The 19,474-nt window shown below is 40.1% G+C and overlaps 1 protein-coding gene across 6 annotated transcripts in view; it reads right to left on the bottom strand.

Annotated features, from left to right (window-relative positions):
• The window catches only part of PIGG (phosphatidylinositol glycan anchor biosynthesis class G), a 94,629-nt gene that overhangs the window by 22,863 nt on the left and 52,292 nt on the right, over window positions 1-19,474 (bottom strand). For 2 of the 6 annotated variants that reach the window (XM_051777470.1, XM_051777469.1), the window contains exons 11-12: window positions 18,621-18,930; window positions 7,738-7,901 (exon numbers count right to left, since the gene is read on the bottom strand). The exons of 1 other annotated variant lie outside the window; for it this stretch is intronic. In XM_051777470.1, the coding sequence (XP_051633430.1) occupies window positions 7,738-7,901; window positions 18,621-18,930 (474 nt within the window). Of the gene's footprint in view, window positions 1-7,737; window positions 7,902-13,512; window positions 13,654-18,620; window positions 18,931-19,474 lie in introns of those variants that run through there. 3 more of the 6 variants (XR_007902785.1, XR_007902786.1, XM_051777472.1) reach the window with 3 other exon arrangements.

Genomic DNA, 19,474 nt, shown 5'->3' with positions numbered 1-19,474 from the left:
CATGAGAGGCAGGGAAAGTGCACAAGGAGGGCAAGGGTCTGTGACCTCTTCCTCCAAGAGAGAGGAAAAGCTGGGGCAGGGGATACAGGGAGAAGACAAGTGTAGTGCAAGACAGAGAGAGAGACTGGGATAGCAAGAGAGAAGCTTGAGTAAAGGTGTAAGAACCCTGTGTAAAACCACACCCAGGTGCCCCAGTTTGGCTGGGAGACCTCATGTGCATGAATAAATACATACTCTTGTAATTCTGTGCTTTCTGTCCTGGTGAGTCAGAGAGAGAGAGAGGGAAAGCACCCAGGAGAGTGCAACTTCATTTTATAGCAGCACCAAGCTTCACAGTCCTTCCTCTGCTATCAGCTGTGTGGACTAATTAAAATCTTTAGATGCCAGTACAGACAAACCTAACCCCTTTCATCAGAATTTACTAAAATTCTGTACCCAGTACCTACAATTTTTGAAAATAACATGCCCCATGACCACCTGCAATTCTGATGAAAGTTAGCTTTCCTCTGTTATGTTCCAGTAGCTATGGTTCAGTAACAATAGAAAGAACTGCCATAAGTTGATTTACAGACTCAAAACTTAACCAACACTCCTTTCATTATTTTTTCACCTTTTCAGTGGCTTTTTAAGTTTTTCTAGAGTCCTGCTGGCAGTTTCTGCCTAGACTGTCATTATTCTTTGAGGATACTCTGTGTGCTTACCATTGGATCACAAAATTTTCCTACTCATGCCCAACATTGTTAATGTTGATTCTCCTAATATATTCAATAAGCTTATGTGTGTATTAACATTGAATGAACTTTTTTGTGTCAGCAGCATTTGGAAACCTAACCATACAGGATGACAGAAAAATATTGTCTCACAAGACAGAGATTCCAAATAAAAATAAAGGACAAATACAGGAAAGTGATACTGCATACCTGCACTCTAGGTAGAGTAAGAGACAGTTTGCAGCTCTACAGATGTACTGAAAACAAGAAGACTGTACAGTCAACTAAGCTATATGCTCTTAAGCATATCTCTATAAGTCACATGAACACCAGAAGAGCAAGAGAAAGAAGACAATGTAACCATGACAACCTCAAATCAGAGCTTGGGCAGAAACAAAAAAGATTTTCAGAACGCTTTCAATTCAATACTACCCACAAAGGAAAAGTGATAGACCACTTTAATTAAAAAGCATATCTGATGTGCATATGTGACGTGATCTCTACCCAAGCCTGCAGTTCTCTTGATGAGAACAATCTCATGGCAATGGCAGTATGTAGCATCAATAAGACCATTTAAAAGCTGAGTGGCTAACTCTACAATGCATTTGGGCAGTAGCTAGCACACTGGAGCATGAGTTATCAATTAGGGGCATCAGTCACTTCTAGAAAACAAACCTCATGTTGGATATGCTCACTCTACCAAAAACTACATCATAATTTTTTAAGTTATAAAGCTGTTCAGATGCTTACTTCTATCTACAGAAAGCAGAAATAAACTAACCTACCCCAAATCTGCGTATTTATAAATTCTGTGCGAGCAATTTTCCTTAATATTTACAAAGAAAGTGCTCCAGCTCCTAAAGCACAGCTGCAAAGCTGGTCCATGGAGCAAGACGATGACATCTGTTTTGCAAATGGCTTTGAAGCAACTTGTCATTCGTTTATGACAAAGGCAACCCTACTTTGCTGGATCACTTTCGAATAAGAAAATACTTTTCAATGCTAAAAGTCATGGATGCCTGATGGAAATCTCATAGGAAAAGTTAGTGTCTCCCCAATATAACAAAGGAACGAATGAAGAGGTATCCATCAAAGAGCAGTAACTAAGTCTGAGAGGAATCTTCAGCTACCTCTACAATGACAGTATCTCAGGAAATACTCTTCCAGCTTGTGGCAATAAAACCCCAGCCCAACTTTATCACATCACTTCCACATTTCCATGCACATCAACAAACAAGTAAATAACTTCTTCTGTACTGTTTTTATTTATTTAGAGAGTGGGGCTGCTAGCAGCACAACAGATAAAAAGTATTACCATTCTAGAGAATGCAGCAATGTATATTCTTAGATGTAAACATTTTTTCAGCTTTAATTAACCTAAGAAGAAAATATGGAGTGAAACCCAAAGAATAAAATACTACTTGTATAAAATACCAAAGGGTTCAGTGCAAAATGTTTGTATCATTCCTTTGTCTTCAGGAGGGCTACACTTTCTGCCTAAGACTCAAAAAAAAGTATATTGAAACTGCACGTCCAGCCTATGCCAGAAAGAAAAATGGTTAATGTATTAACATGGATTGTGAATGGGGGACTCAATGAATCAAACACATGAGGCTAAAAATGGCAAAAGCTGATATTAACTGCTGAAATTCCTTTAGCTAGCATGCCTTCCTAATTGTGTTTAGATCAGTATTATAAAAGAATTCACATTGAAACTTAAGTTTGCTGTGCTGGAATCCCACATTAAGAAAATCAAGGCATAACATTAAAGTTATGCAACTATTAACACCCTCCTGTTGGGCATAACTTCCATTTTCAGCTTCTGAAAGCCCTTTACTAACATGAAAACACTGTTACAACTTTTATCACTGAGGAAGAAAAGCCAATAGGCATCCAGCCTTCAATGCTAGGAAACAGCCACCAGTTCACCCTGACACTTAACCCATTAAACCAATTAAAACACAGATTCCAATGTGCAGGTAATCTAAAAACTACCACGATGCCTAGCTGAAGAGTTGTAATTACAGAACACTGTGAACATCACCCACATAACAATTTTGTTTGGGTAGGAACTTGAAAACTGAATCCATCTGGAGTGTACTGCACAGTGAGGCCATATAATATAGGTCAGATGATCCAACAACATGGCCCCTTTCCAGTCAAGGATCCAAAAATACAAAGTTCTACCTCAGATCAGACCAATAGAGTAGTCACTGTAAAAACTATCCTTTAAATGAATGAGGTGCTCCCTGGAATTTATGCAAGTCACACACAGAACACTTGGTTAAGTTCAGGCATCAGTTTAATCAGTACTCCCTGTCTCAAAAACAGTTTCAAGAGTTATTGCACAGTTTCCATGGAGACTGAACCTAAAGAATTCTTCTTTCTATTTCTGTCTGTGAAAATCCCATCACATTTAAGCTGCCAAGTTTCTCAGGAGAGCCTGAAGGATTAAAAGTGGCAGTTATATCCATGTTAGTGTCTATCACATGCCACTTAATTATTTTGGAAACATATTTACCTTTCCATATGAGGAAAATATCTTACAGTTTCACATGTTTGATCAGATGGAAGCAAATTATTTAAGGACTTCCAACTACATTTCCAAAGCAAATGTATTATCTGAAAACCTCCTTATCTTCTATTCCATCTTACCATACTGGCCAAAGATATATGAGCTACACGTATCTAATGCACTTCCACCTTAATGTCTCTCACTGCATGCCCACAGGCAAACTGATGCAGTCCAGGCTAGGAAAAGTGGATAGTCAGGTGGAATGAAAATTATTGAGATACCGCACAAAGTCCGCCTGGAGGCCAGTCACTAATGATCAACAGGATGTCACACTGGGGCCAATACCATTTCATGTCTTCATTAATGACCTGGGTGATGGGACGGAGTGTCCCCTCAGCCAGTCTGCACACAACACAGAACTGGGAGGAGTGCTCTGTTCAGGAGGTGGGTCTGCAGACGGGTCTGCTGCCACTCAGGGGCATCTCAACAGGCTACAGAAATGGACTGGTAAGAAACTCAAGAAGTTCAACAAAGGGAGATGCCAAATTCTGCACCTGGGGAAAAGTAAACCCATGCACCAGAACAGGCTTGGGGTTGACCATGCGGAAAGCAGCTTGGCAGAGGGCATATGTTACTCTTGCTGGACAAAAAGCTGAGCATGAGCAAGCAATGTTACCATGAAACAACCCAGGGCTGCAGCTGGAAAAGCAGAGCCAACAGGTTGAGAAAGGTGATCTTTCCTCTCTGCTAAGCAGTGGTGAGATCTCATCTGGAGTTCTGGATCCAGTTGTGGGCTCCCCAGTACAAGACAGACACGGGTGTACTGAAGTGAGTCCACTGAAAGCTCACAAAGATGATTAAGGGATTGGAGCATCTGACATAGGCTGAGAAAGCTGGGATTGTTTAGCCTTGAGTAGAGTAAGCTCAGCAGGGTTCTCACCACCATTCATAAAAGTCTCATGGGCAGAGGTGAAGAAGATGTACTGAGACTCTTCTCACTGGTGCTCAGTGAAAGGATGAAAGTCAATGGACATAAATTGATATACAACAAATTCCCCTTAAACACCAGTAAACAACTGGTTAACTGCAAGTGTTGCCATACACTGGAACAGGTTGCTCAAGGAGGCCCTGGAGTATCCCTATTGGCTCTAGCTGACCTTCCTTTGGACAGGAGGGCTGGACTCCAGACTCAAGTATTCTCTGGTTTCATAAATGCAAAATGAAGAAAGTGGGAAAGGTATACATGTGTACTTGCCCTTAGGCAGTGATGCCCAATGGAACTCAGCTTCAAAGAACTTCATCAAGAAGCTTTGGTAAGCCAACACAACAGATGCAGCTGTAAATTACATGGGCTCTGCTAAGCGGCTGGAATAAACAAAAATAGCCCTGAAGTCAGTTTTCCCTGTCTAGGTCAACCTGCAGGATGCTAGGCTCTTTGCTAAGAACGGCACTGCTGAGTGGTTCTGGGGACATCCATTCATCTAAGACTGTACCAGGATGGGTCAGGAATCCTGACAACATCCTGGGGCAATATAATGGGACCCACTCAGCATGCTCCACAAAGGAGGGCAGTGATTCTTTTAGACCTTCCCATCTGGAGGAAGTGGGGAAAGGATCTTCATCTTGCTCTCAGGACCACATTAAAAAGGAAAGGGTTTGAATTTCACTGACCAAGGCACATTGCTTATAAGACAGTTATCAAGAAGCTTTTATAAAGAACATCCTATGGCATTTAGCAGTTTTTTTAAGAAGTTCAGTCTCCCATACATTTAAGAAAACACATGAAGCAAATGATCCTCTGCCTTCTGCATTTCCAGCTTTGGTTCCAATGAATATCAACAAGGTAATGAGACAATCATTTGGACAGCAATGGCAAAGCATAAGAGTAAAACAGAAGGCATACAGACCAAGTTTTGAGCAGATTAACATACCAATTTAAGTAAGACCCAGCAGCTAGAGATTCCAGTCCATTTTTTGTGCACTGTTTCATAGAGGAAACAACCTTACCAAGTGACCCAAATGAATCTTAAAAATGGCTACAGACACAAGCTGCTCAATGGAATCTACTTACATAAGTGATGTGGGTATTATAGGCCGTAGCTACCCACTTGAGCACAGGTTAAACCAGCACTGTACCTAGCAACACTAATAGCTGAGCTTTTAATCTGCAAAAATTCAACCAAGAAAACATCAGAACAACAACCAACACTACTACAGAGGCATATTATTTGAAACAATATTAAACAAGTACAGATAAGGATTTTGTTACAGAAAGTTTTTCATTATTTTGTTAGAAGAGCTTTCAAAAAACATGCTATATGGTATCATTTTCTCTTCATTGTATGTTAGTGTTCATCACAGTCTGCAGTCTAGGTTTTAAACAACGTTAAAACTGCAGCTCTTTAAATTATGGGAACTCTTACTCTTTCCCCTTTCCTCCCCAGACAATGGCATGAGCAGTTTACTGTGCTCAGAGTCCTCCAAGCACAAGCAAAAAGTGTCAGTTTCAAAGCACCTACAGTGTAATAGTGAAGAACGGAAAGTGGGCCTGCTAAAAAAAACCCCAACACAACATGAACAAGGTTGTGAACAGTGAAACCATACAGCACTGTTTTAAACAAAGTATGGCAGAGGTATAAAAGAATTGGGAAAAACAGGACATTAATAGAATGCAAGCAATACCCGGGTTCATGGGTTACATATTTCCTAGAAGACAAGTGGCAGCACTTTTTATATGTACACGAGCACCCTTCTTAAAGAGAGTTGAAAGAACAGAGAAAACTTGAAGAGCTTGGATACTAGAAAAATGTATTGATGGAGCAAAGGAGTAACTAAAGCTAAACTGAGGAGCGTTAGAGTTAAAACTTAATCTGGTGTCAAGTCACCAGGCAGTAAGGAAGATTCAAGAAAAGGATCTCTTGTCTCTTAGGATCAAGACATCAATAATTAGTGTATTCCCCATCTACTCCTCCTGAAGCAAAAAAAATACCAGAATGAACAGAGAAAAGGCTGGCTTTCAGAAGCCAGAACACCAGTACTTAGACCACACCAATCTATGTAAGACCAAAAATGACTTCAAGCTAGCTGGCCTCAGGCCAGACTCAGAGTGAGTCTCAATCTACACTAAGGAATGCATTACTAGAGCAATACAATGGCCCAGCACTGGGCTGCATAATTCCACAGCAACCAAGCAGAGTTGCTAGACATCTTTAGAGAGCAATATAGCAGACAGACAAAGCAGTCAATAAAGGTTAATCACTGTGAATACCTGTTAAAGGTGCCTGTTAATACAGAACTATGGAACACAGTGACTGTGCAGGGATTTAGTCAGTTAGAACAGGTCCCTGTTGGCTCAAAAACCCCCTAGACAGTGCAGCTGGATCAGCTGGGGATCCCATCTCCTTACACCTTTAATGAACACACATCAGCCAACACAAGTTCACAGTGAAGGCATAGCCCAAAACAAACAAGCAGAAGACAAAAGTCAAAAAACCCCAAAAAGCACTGACACGATGAGACTGGATGACACTGTAGATAAAAGGGACTCAGAGATTTACAGAGGATAACAATGCATAAGGCAAAAACCTGTGATAAACTGAATACTGCCTAAAAATCCCACCTGCCAATCCTACTGCAACATTTTCTTCATCAATTAAAAAAAATGCATTTCAATTCCACAGATAACAGAGAAAAGACTCTGAGATAGTAAGAATTTAGTCACTGTCAAATGTTATTTCTGTGAAAATATATCAAGTTTTTGAATTTTGGCATTGACAGGATACAATAAAGAACTCACAACTCCTCTGTCTATTTTAACATTCTGCATCACTCCCTTTGAGTATCCTGAATGATGAGTTAAAAACAATTTTAGAGAGTCCAATTGGATTTTACATGTACACTCTTAAATTACCAGGCATTTTTCAACTGTCTTCTTAAAACTCTGAAGCACTAACTCATTTTAAATTATCCGCCACACAAGATACCCAAAGCACAAATATTTTATCTACAAATGACTGAAATAACCAGTAACATACGATATTGTAAGTATGGTTTATTCATAAAACGTTGCATGTCACTATGTCAAAGAACACCACGTTAGTTAAGTCTGAATTCTATTCTATTCCTTTAAAAAGTCTTTCACGGGTCTCTGACTCAATAGGTTCTGAGAAGAATGTTTTTAGGCAGAACATGCTGTCACAACAAAACGTAATAACATTTTAAGTAATTTAGCACAGCAAACTGAGAACGCATTCAGAGAAAAAAAATTAGTGAAACATACATGCATATTCCCAGGGCAAAACTTCTGCAAATAAAATGAAACTGGAAGAGTCAGGTGATACAAATTCATGCCTAAGAAAGAACATGCATTTTCTTAATAGAAAACTAACTTCCAAGGGGAAAAAAAAAATTATGTGACCAAAAACTATTTCTTTGACAAAACATACACTTTATGGATGGTATTTATATCTGCAGTACACAGAGGAGCACTACTTTAGTTCAGAGCATGATTACCTGGTAACTTCAGAACTTAAGTAGCACAGCAGATGAATGGCCCAAAGAAAAGGTCCCGCATATGTTGCAAATGCCGTAAGGAAGATAGCTGGTATCTCCACATAGCTTTCTAGTCCCACAAAACCTGCTGAAACATCCACAGTAGCAATGCCATTTGAATTTCCCTGAAAACAGAGATAAAATTGCAAATACTCAAATATCCCCAAAGACACATTTAGAATACATTAGAATAATATTAATTGTTGCGCCATTTAAAGACTTACTCTTTAAGCCACTTTAGAGTACAGCTATATTCTTTACATCTGAATTTTAATAAAACAGCATACCAAACAAATGCTTTTATTTAGGATTTACACACTAATGAAGGCATAAACAGCATGCTATTTTGCATATTTTGTCTGCAAATAAACATGACTATTGTTTAATAAATTACATTAAAAATAATCTAAAGAAAGCGCCTACACTTTCTGATTTCAGTTGCACTAATGAAAAAAAGCATTTTTCATCACACATGCTTCAAACACAAGATTTTAGGACTGCTGCCTAAAATTACACCAGGAAATAAATATTTCTTGCCCTTAGAGACAACAGGACTCTAATTTAGAGCTGTAATGGAACATTACATCGCCCACCTGCCTGTCCCATGGCACAAGTGTCTGCATGTAAACAGATTAAGACAGGAAAATTTAGAAAGGTCTCTGCTACCCAAGTGTTATACCACAAAAGACTGCACTGAAATGGACCAAAAGTCAGTCTAGATAGTCTGAATCATCAATAAAACACATTTAAAACCTAGTAAACGAAAAAAGAAGGAACATACAGCAATTAAAGTACCAAGACTTGTGTATTTTATGTAGTTTTCCAGTGATCAAAACAACTAAATACCAAGGAATAATATAAAATTGAAGGAATTGTTTTTGACGGAAAATCCCAAAAGTATTTAACTTTACTCAAATACCTAAAGCAGCAAATACACCCTGTGATTAAGGCAGAATGGCCAGTTACCCCATCATACACACATCTGCCACAGAGTCCAGAGCGCACGAAAAAGCACCAAAAATAGGTAGTTTTTCAGGTACATAACTAAGCAGGCACCAGTGACAGCAAAAAGAAAAAAACTGTTCCTGAAACAGCTCTAAAGTCTAAGAGGAGAAAGCCATCCATGTTGACAGAACCCTTCAGAGTTCATTATAAGTAGTCACTGTCCTCGTGGATCCTACCATGAAGATGTCCTCACAACATGTAAGGGGAGTCTGAAGCTGTAAAGAGGGCAGTAAGGTATGAATTTTACAAAGATATCATGCAGCAGAAAAATCTTCACTTATGACCGTCAGTCTTCCTCATTTTGTCTTTCATCATGCACCACTGTAGTAAATTACTGCTCCACTGCACCAGTGTAATAAATTACTGTTATGCATTTAGTGTAATTTTAAGCAATGACAGGAACAGAGCAAAGAATAACTAATGATGAGCAGCTAAAGAAAAGGCGTATCTGTGCCCTAGAATGTGTAGGATGAGATTGGAAAAGAAAGCTGTAAATTAAGGCTACTCTTCAGGTTTAAGGGGTATAGACTGAGGTCATGGCAAGAGCAGAAAGGTCAAGTGCAGCACTTTGAAAGCAGGGCAGGGTGCTGCTCCTCAATGAACGAAGGTTTGACAGGGACAGGTAGGGAGAGAATCTGCCTTCTTTTCCCCCGTGCCTGTCCACAACATCAGGTCTTTTCCCCACCACAACTTATTTTTCACTTCCCTCCTTCTCTGCATGATGTGTGCAGGGTAGAAAAGCTGAGACATCAGGAGATCATGCTCATGCCACGAAGAGCTGAAACATCTCTTTAACACTGCTTACTCCACCTTGTTCTATACCTACATCATTTTAAACGAAGTCAAAGACAGAGGGAGTGCACTCGGTGTAGAAGGAACTCAGTGAGTTGAGGAGAAGGGCAGAGAGCACTGCTCCTTCCTGGTTTCTTCTTGCCCTCACTGCCTCCCCAAGGGGAGTAACTCTTTGTGCCCTGTTCTGCAGGACCAGTGACATGCACTGCAGCACTGCATTTATTCTTGCTCTTTCTCACATGTAGTGGGAGGAGGAGGTTCCCCAGGATGCCAAGGTTCTGCTGTCTGCAGACAGACCCTTGCAGGTTTCAAGACCCCAAGCAATCTGGTTTGAACTTCACAGTTGACATTGCTCTGAAAACAGGATGGAACTATGGGCCTTCTGGAGTCCTTTCCAATGTAAATTCACCCTACAATGCTTTGAAATCATAACAAGAGAAAGCTACAAGCCATTTGAAAACATCACTAAGTCCATCTCTTTACCTAGAGGCAAGATGAATTAGATATAAATGATTCTAAAAATGTACAAACCTATTCTGTTTTCTTCCAATGATAAAAAGCACCAGAAAGTATAAACAAGTCTTAAAGGTTTTGAGACTGTATTTTCCTTCTCTTGTTCTGCAGATATACTGCACTAAGGATGGGAACAAACCCACACTAATAAATAAACATGTGGAATTTTTGTTCATTTATAAGCTTTCATCCAAGGTAATGAAAATATTTTTAAGACACATTTGCTGCAAAATAGATTTTTTAGGAGCTGCTTTAGTTAAGAGAAACAATCAACTCATTTGTTTCTATTCTCACTGCATTTGAAGGGTAAGTGGCAATGATAAAGATACAGCATACTTTTGAGAAGTTACTGATGAGTGACAAGATGTGGACGACAACTCAAGAGCTTAAGAGAACACAATCAACCATTCAAGCTCATTGAAAAATTCATCAAGAGGTTCTTGAGCTTTCAATACCTTAATAAACAAGAAGCATTCTGACAAAATGTATTAATTTAATACATCTTTGACAATACTGGAGTATTTTTAACTTCAAATTTTGCACAAAGTGTTAAAAAAGCAAAGACCCTACTTACTAAAACAAGACTAAAAAACAAATTGGTTTTACCCAGTCCCACATAAATAACACAGCAGTTTATCCAGACAATCTCTAAAAACCTCCAAGCATAAAGACTATACCTATGTGAGTAACCTTTTCCATGGCTTACTATTCACAAAAATCTTGCTAAAAGGCTGGAAAAATGAAATAATGTGTAGTTTTCCCATTTAAGTTACAACTGTTCAATAAATTTGCGTTTTAGTTCAAATTGTGAGAGAATGGAAAAGATCAGCTGGTTCTGCAAGGGAAGGTAAGCTGTGAAATGAGCATGAAAACAAGGCAGGTGAGAGCAGAAAGTCAGGACTGTGCAGTGGCAATGTCCAAGTCAGGGCTGGATCTGGAGACAGTGATCAGGGCCAGATGCAATCCAGGGATTACAAGTCTGTCCAAGATTAGGCCAAAAAGCCCAGCCACCAGGTCCAGGTCTAGGTCAGGATCAAGAAAGTACAAGACAGGCACAGACACACCTGATTACCCAGCTGTGATACAGCACAGACAGTAAAGCATCAGATTAAAGCAGTTCCAAAAAGCAAAGTAGTGTCAGGCCCTTCTAGCTTTTTTCCCAACAGCTCCTGCCTATGAAGGAGATGACGCTGAACTCTGCTAACTAAACTCCTAGACAGAGATGCAATCAGGGTCCTGACACAGATGAAGCATAGAATGCAAAACTGAGTGTAAGATCAAAGTATTTGTTTTCAACCTGCCCTTAATTTGGGGTGTTTTTTCCTACTTACATTCAAAATTTAAAAATTAGCTTCCACACCCATGCACTTTATTTTTTACCCCATGCTCATCAGTTATACCAGCTGGTTAATGAAAAATAATATCTGTTCCTATGAACCTTGCTTACTCTGTACACTTAGGATTTTCACAGCTCTACTTCCATAAAGTCTTGAAGGACCCTACAGTATCCTTTTGGAAGAACACTGCCTCATTCATTAAATATGCTATCCTGAACAGGGCTATTTTTAGCCAGTATCATATTCAAAGGGCCAGCTCTTCCATTCCACGCTCAGCAAGACAGAGTTACTGCTTTTGTCATTTCATACCCCCTTGTCTACTGAGATTTAATAAGGCTCAGCAACATGGGCAAGAAGTCTCGTTCTCTTCCTAATCACATCAAGACATGTGCAAAAAGCACAAATCTCTCTCCTATTTCCAGATGGAAGTGCTTCATATTTAGTTTATATTTTTCTTCTCCTGCCTCATTTAGCTAGCACAGTTTAAATTTAGTATCCAATCTGATCGACATCAACAACAAATTTCAGTGGTTTTCAATTTTTTGTACTTGAACCATAAACCTGCTCTCATTTTTATGTGTACATTAGATCTTTATGCCTGTCTGGAAATTAAAACCCCAGCACCACTCCAAGCCCAGTCAGTTTCATAGTGATAGCTCTAGGAACCACAAAACTTGAGGGGGAAAAAAGTCAGGGAAGAATTCAAATCTATGCCAGCAGTGCACACAATACCTAATAATACATTTGTGCTTCCTTCACATCTTAGAATTCTAGCATCAAAAATCAGTCATCCAAAACGTAAGACCTCAGTGCTCATGGTCGTGGTCATGGACAGGACAGGTAACTGCTAAATCTGGGACAGCTGCACTTTACTCAGTAAGAACAGTGTCACTTCACTGGAAGGCACAGAACTAAGGAGGGGATCTGTAAGCCTTCACCAAGCAAACACCTTCCTGGTTTTCCCACAAGGTAAAAGATTAAATGGCTTATTCCAGCAATTAAAATCTGTTACTAAACCAGCATGGATACTTTCAGAGTTCCACCTCTCATCACCAAGTTAAGGAAAAGCTGGAAAACATACATAACCACATGAAATTACCTATGGCTTCACCCAAGGTCATTTGCCTATGGTACTTCTGAGATATACAATAAATACTTAAAGTTTGACTGCCTGCATTTGTCACAAGAGGTCTGAGCAAACAGGAAAACTGCATTGCCATGAGAAGAGACTGTTTGGAACACACCTGAAGGGGAGGTTACCTCTATATGCTTGGGAGAGGGAAGTCCCAGTGCAGGGGATAGATTTTTTTTCCAAAATAGGTATAGAAAATGGCGCAGAAACTGGTAAACGTTCACCTGTTGTATATCTGATATGGATCCTGCATCTACAGTTCAGTAACTAACAGTTAATTATCAACATATAATTGTCAGATAATTAATGTGTCATTAATAAAACAATAAGACACTTCAATCCTGACTTTAAGCTACACAAACTGAGCAGTTTTTCCCTTGCAACAAGTCATTCTGAACTCAAAGGAAAGGGAACAAGAAACTTAAAAGTATATATATAAAAAAATCCCAATTAATAGGCAGTGAGGTTTTTTAAGGTTGTCAGCTTTTTAATTTTACCTGTTAGTTCAGATCAGAATGCTGCATACCGAGCAAAACAATGTAAAAAGGTCATGAAATCAAAATAGTTTCTGGAGGAAGCTTCTTCTATTCTTGGATCTACAGTCCCAGACTGGAAAAGCTATTCTAAGAATAAATTGAGAGAAATTTACCAAATGAAGAGAGAGCATTAATCAGATTCTGAGGGGCCTTTGTTACCTCTGTAATTTTATGAACGACCAGCTCAACCATTCTGCTTTTCTCTGCTAATATTTTGTACATCAGATAACTGATTTCAATTGTGAACAGCAAAAAAACCTGTCCCTCTAAGCCTTGTATGATTTAATTTGTTTCTTTCCATGCCTTCAGAACAGTTTTTTTGTCAGAGAATAAAAGAACAAAGGCAACATCCGAAGATTGGTGTTTTGGTCAAACTCTTAATCTCCATCCTAAAAAGGGCATCTAATGTAAATGTACTTACAACACTTTTAAAAGACAACTGAAAACTTGTTCTCTAAGGAACAGGGGGTGTGAAAGAAAATCCCATCTGTCTGGACTCTTAAAAGCACTTTTTCCTTTAGCAGAATTGATTTCTCTATTTCTGAAACATCTCTAAGATGTTCTGAAAATAGAAAAAAAAAAAGAGAAATAAAGAGAGAAAATAGAGAAGTAAGGCCCCAATCACAATTCTTCTTTCTCTTCTACTACAATTTGTTTGCCATTTTAATCAGTCTTGGGAATGGTGACTGCACACACACACCTTAGTAGACAGACACAAAAAGTAATTTTTTGTAAAAGACTGTTGGCATGTTCTAAAATGGATAAATTTATAAAAAGTCCTATGCTAAAGAGAGTTAAGAACTTTTCAGAATTTTTGCTAAGCTGTTGCTTAATCACACAGGTCACAGAATACACTGAGTTGGAAGGGACCCACAAGGACCATCGAGTCCAACCTTAACTCTGCACAGGACCATCCCCAAGAGTCACACTATGTGCCTGAGAGTATCATCCAAACACCTCTTGAACTCTGTCAGGCTTGGTGCTGTGATCACTGCCCTGGGGAGCCTGTTCAGTGCCCAACCACTCTTTGGGGGAAGAACCTTTTCCTAATATCAACCTAAACCTCCCCTGACACAATTTCAGGCCATTCCCTCAGGTCCTGTCACTGGTCACCACAGAGAAGAGATCAGTGCCTGCCCCTCCTCTTCCCCTCCCAAGGAAGTTGTAACTGCAATGAGCTCTCCCCTCAGTCTCCTCTTCTCCAGCTGAACACACCAAGTGCCCTCAGCCGCTCCTCACACGGTTTCCCCTCAAGGCCCTTCACCATCTTCACTGCCCTCCTTTGGACCACTCTCTAATGGCTTAATATCTTTCTTACATTGCAGTGCCCAAAACTGCCACAATATTCAAAGGTGACACTGCCCCAGGTCAGAGCAGAGCAGGACAATCCCCTCCCTCGACCGGCTGGTGATGCAGGGTTGGCCCTCCTGGCTGCCAGGGCACTGCTGACTCAGATTCAATTTGCCATAGACCAGGACCCCCAGGTCCCTTTCCTGGCACTGCTTTCCAGCCTCTCATTCCCCAGTCTGTACAAACATCCAGGGTTGCCCCATCCCAGGTGCAGAATCGGCACTTCCCCTCATTGAACTTCATATGGTTGGTGATTGCCTAGTCCTGATTTGTCCAGGTTTCTCTGCAGGGCCTCCCTGCCTCCAAGGGAGTGAACAGCTCCACCCAGTTTTGTGTCATCTGCAGTCTTGCTCAGGATCCCTTCCAGTCCTGCATTTGAACCATTTATGAAGATGCTGAAGAGCACAGGGCCTAAGATGGAGCCCTGCAGAATCCCACTAGTTGTACCAGCTGTGTGACACTCCCAGTTAATTTCTGGGAAGTTGAAGTCCCCCCTAAGGACAGGGGCAGTTGACTTGGAAGTGTCCCTTAGTCCCTCAAAGAGTAATTCATCAGCATCATCATGCTGGCTGGGAGGTCTGTGGCAGGCTCCCACAATGACATTTGCATTATTTGTTTGCCTCTTGATTCTTACCCAGAGGTTCCCAACTGTGCCACTGCCAGCTGTGAGCTCCATCATCCTGACCTTTCTACTACACACAGTGCCACCCTTCTGCCTCTTCTGCCCTGCCTGTCCCTCCTGAAGAGCCTGGAACCAACCAACAGGGCACTCCAGTCACAGGTCTCATCCCACCAGGTTTCACTTATGCCAATGATGTCAAATCTCTCTTCAAAGCTGGAATTTACAGGCATGTGATGGGACACAAAAAGGCAGCTTCTTATCTGGGTCTGCTCTATTTCATATAAGCCAACGCGGTAAACAACACGGGGACAAAAGCTTTGGTCTGCTTCTACCAGAAGTTTTGATAAGTAACTATCACCCAAGTTATTCACCAGGTCTTACAGGAGATGCAAAAAGACCCACCTAGAAATCTGGCTCGCAACAAAGCAATGGAGAATTTCTCATTTCTGAGGTTTGGATGCTGCAATTCAGCAGCAGACTATGAGCAAGAAATTTCCTTGTCAGAGCTAATTTTTAAAACATCCCAAAGTTTGCTGAAATCTGTATCACACTGGAAGTTATTATCTCCAAAGGAAACACTTCTAGAGGAAATGCCAAAATTTCCAACAGTGTGAGGGGGCCTGGGAGGATGCTCTGAAGCTGCAGGATATCCAAGAACACAATCTGTAGCCAAGTAAAATGAAAATCGCTTCTTTCTGCCTTCTAAAAACCAAAGAAATCCTCAATTGCAAGGGCATTGGAAGGTGCAAAGTATTAATGATGAAAAATAAAAATCTTAAAATAAATTTCCATCTTCCCACTAACACCAGTATAAGACCACTAAAAAACCATAGCATGTGCTATCAGATCTGTTACCATCTACTGGTCTTGCATAAATACAGTTTTATTGGTGTAGAAAAACTCCTTTGGCATATGCAAAGATGAAAATTTGGAAAGACATATCAAGCTCCTGACAGCTCTAATAGCTCATTTCTGGAAAAGGTGTACAGCTGTTCCAAAGTTCAGGAAATTCTTCCAGAAAAGTTATTCCCAAATTTTTGGCATCACTTAGATTAGAGAAGACACAAAATTTAGCCTGCTACATTACACTTCCACAACAAAACTATTTTTTCAAGAAGTCCTTATTTTCTATTCCATCATGCCATGGCTGCACATACATGGGCTACATGTATCTAATGTACTTTCCCCTCACAAGAGCTTTTAAGACCGTCTCTCATCACATCCCCATGGACAAACTGATGCAGTCCAGGCTAGGAAAGTGGACAGTCAGGTGGACTTCCAATTGATCAAATACTGAGCTCACAGGGTTGCCATCAGCAGCACGAAGTCCACTTGGAAGCCAACCACTAGCAATGAACCACAAGGACTGACAGTGGGGCTGATACTGTTTAACATCTTCACTAATTACCTGGACAATGGGGCACAGTGTCCCCTCAGGAAGTCTGCCCACAATACATAACTGGGAGGAGTGGTTGATACAGCAGATGGCTCTGCAAATGGGCCTGCTGCCACTCAGAGACTCCCTGACTGACTAGAGAAATGGACTGACAAGAAATTCGTGAAGTTCAGCAAAGGGAAATATCAAATCCAACACTTGGGGAGGAATAAAACTATGCCTTTCCTCACACTGGGAACTAACTGTACGGAAAGAAACCTGGAAGAGATCACCCAGTCATTTGCCCTTTGCGCAAAGACCTACAGCACCTGAGACTACATTAGGGAGAGCCTCACTAGCTGGTTGAGGGAGATACTCTATTCCTTCTACTAAGCCATATCACATATGGGTGCCTGGGTTCAGTTCTGAGCTTGCCACCACAAGAAAGCCATGGGTGTACTGGAAAAAGTCCACTGAAGCATTACACAAAACTGATGATGGTTAGAAAGCATCTGTAATACAAACAACTATTTAGAAGAGCTGGGTATGTTTACTCTCAAGAGAAGAAAGCTCAGCAGGGATCATAACAATGTGTATAAATACCTGATGAGGGGGTAGTACAGAAAATGCAGTCAGACTCTGACCTTTTAAGTCACTCAAGAGTGACTAGCAAAAGGATAAAAAACAACACACACAAACTGAAATATAAGAAGTTCTGTTTAAACATCAAAAAAGGCTTTTTTAATAGCTAGGCTGGTCAAGCACTGGGACCAACTGCCCTGAGAGCTTGCAGAGTCTTCATCCTTTCAGATATTTAAAATAGGGAGTGGACATAGTCCAGACCAACCTGATCTATTTGACCTGCTCTTAGACGAAGGGAGGTTGGACTGAATGATCTCCAGAGGCATCTTCCAGCCTCAACTCTCCTGTAATTTCACGGTTCTTTGAAATTCTCAGCCAAGTGTACCAAGAATTCAGCGTCACTGAAAATGGATTGCTTTACAAAAATATTCATAACATTCTTTATTGTCCCTTTTCCATAACTTGGATTTTTTTCCCGGCCTTCCCAGTCTACCCACCATTAAATTTCTGGCAGCTGTTTTCACTTGGTACCTCAGTACTGAGAGGGCCCTCTCTTCAGCCTCCTGCCAGCCACACTAAGAGCTGCTCTCAGAAGACCATAATCAAAGCTGACTGGTGAACAGTAACACTCAAAGCGTGCAAAAGCCATTCAACCAGTAAATGTTACATCCTCTGAGCAGGAAAACTGGGCAGGAAGGGAAGAACCACGACGATCTTGCCTGCATCAGCAATATGCTATCTGCACATGTACTCCCAGAGCAAAGTCAAGCCAATCCTCAGCCTGTAGATACGGAGTAGGACATACCCTAAGCTTGACCACAGTTTTAACATCCCCAGCCATGCCTTAGAAGCAAAGTCAACACAGGCCTCACCTTGAACTTTCGTGACAAATCAGAAAACCTCTCCTCCTAAACCAGAAAAAACCTGATTCCCAACCTCACAAACTTAACTTTAGATAGCCTGCTACACTGTTTCCAATGCTACTAGAAGGAGAAAGATCCTGTCCAATGCTAAAATTCCTTTCCTTCCACGCTAAGGAACGTTTTTGTGGAATTTCAACTTTATTTGCGATGCAGACAACTATGTTATTGAAATCAGTAAGGCTCCTCAGGAGAGAAGATACAATTTGATATAATAACAAAGAAAACTAGTTCTGATATGAGAGATACTACATGCCACAGTCTTAAACTGTATGTATATCTATTTTGATGCAACCAAAGGCTTGTAATGCTCAAGAATCAGTGACAAATAGCGATCTGCCTTTTCTCGGTATTAATCAACTCAGATGATATTTTTTAATTAATTATCACCTGAGTAGTATTTATGAGGCCCATTAACAGACCAAAATCATGCTAGTATAGGTATCTGATCCTTGCAACACTTTTGGAAATCTGTTTTGAGGATTAGACATCAAGGTATGCATCTTTTCCTGGTTCTAAAACCAAAACATTAATAAAACAATTAGAAATTAAACCCTTCTGAGAACTCAGTAAACTCTTCCACCCTAATATTTAGGTAGCATTTTATTTACAATGGGCAATATTTCTTTGAAAAACTATTCCAGCTCCCACCTCTGCAGCACGGAGAGTATTCAGCTTACCTGAAAATAGAAGAAAGCTTGGCCAAACCAGTAGTGCATGATAGTAATCTGTGCCGCATCAAATTTCAAAGGTCTCCAAATGTATTTTGTCATCATTGTCTGAATCAGCAGGCAAAACACCAAGACTGGTAAATTGTGAGGTCTAAATAGAAGGGCTGCTAGTAGAACCAATCCGCTATATACTTCCCACAATCCTGTGCTCTTCATGCTGGAGTCTGCAGAAATAACCTGTGACTTTAGTAAATCTTTAGTGCCAGTGAAGACTATGCCAAGAACAAAGACATAAACAAAACGAGCTTCAGTGATCCCCCTAAAGAGAAAATAAAATTGGAATAAATAAATAAATAAATAAATAAAAGATGAGTTATTTACTAATACTTACTTCACACACTCTTTCAAGAGAGGTCAAGACCAACCAGTTCTGCCAAACAGGTCAAAATCTAAGGCTGGTACTGGCCAACTTCATGAGAGAGCTTTCTCCAATACAAAAACTCTAGGAAGGGTTCATACTTGAATTAAAACAACTCCAAATCGACTTCAGCAAACAAAAAAGCTTGTGCTAAAAAACTAAATTAATGTAAAATATAAAAATAAAGTTGTATTTCACAGATTTCACAGAATATTCTGAGTTAGAAGAGACCTATACTGATCATCAAGTTGAACCCTTAAGTCACTCTCCCATACAAGGATCGAACAACTAATGTAACCAAAATAAATTTATGCTAATACTATTCAAGATCTAGATCCATAAATATATCCATACAAATATGCCATTTATATAGCACAATGAATGTTAATAAAAAACACTCCTTCAAGAGATATGGCAACTTTATTTCAGAAACTAAATTGACTTA

Source organism: Manacus candei, unplaced genomic scaffold (genome assembly GCF_025592945.1).
Source record: "Manacus candei isolate 608988 ecotype Guabito, Panama unplaced genomic scaffold, ASM2559294v1 h1tg000010l, whole genome shotgun sequence".
In the NCBI taxonomy this organism is placed as follows: domain Eukaryota; kingdom Metazoa; phylum Chordata; class Aves; order Passeriformes; family Pipridae; genus Manacus; species Manacus candei.
The sequence above is the reverse complement of the archived record's forward strand: the minus strand, read 5'-3'. Positions and strand labels throughout refer to the sequence as shown.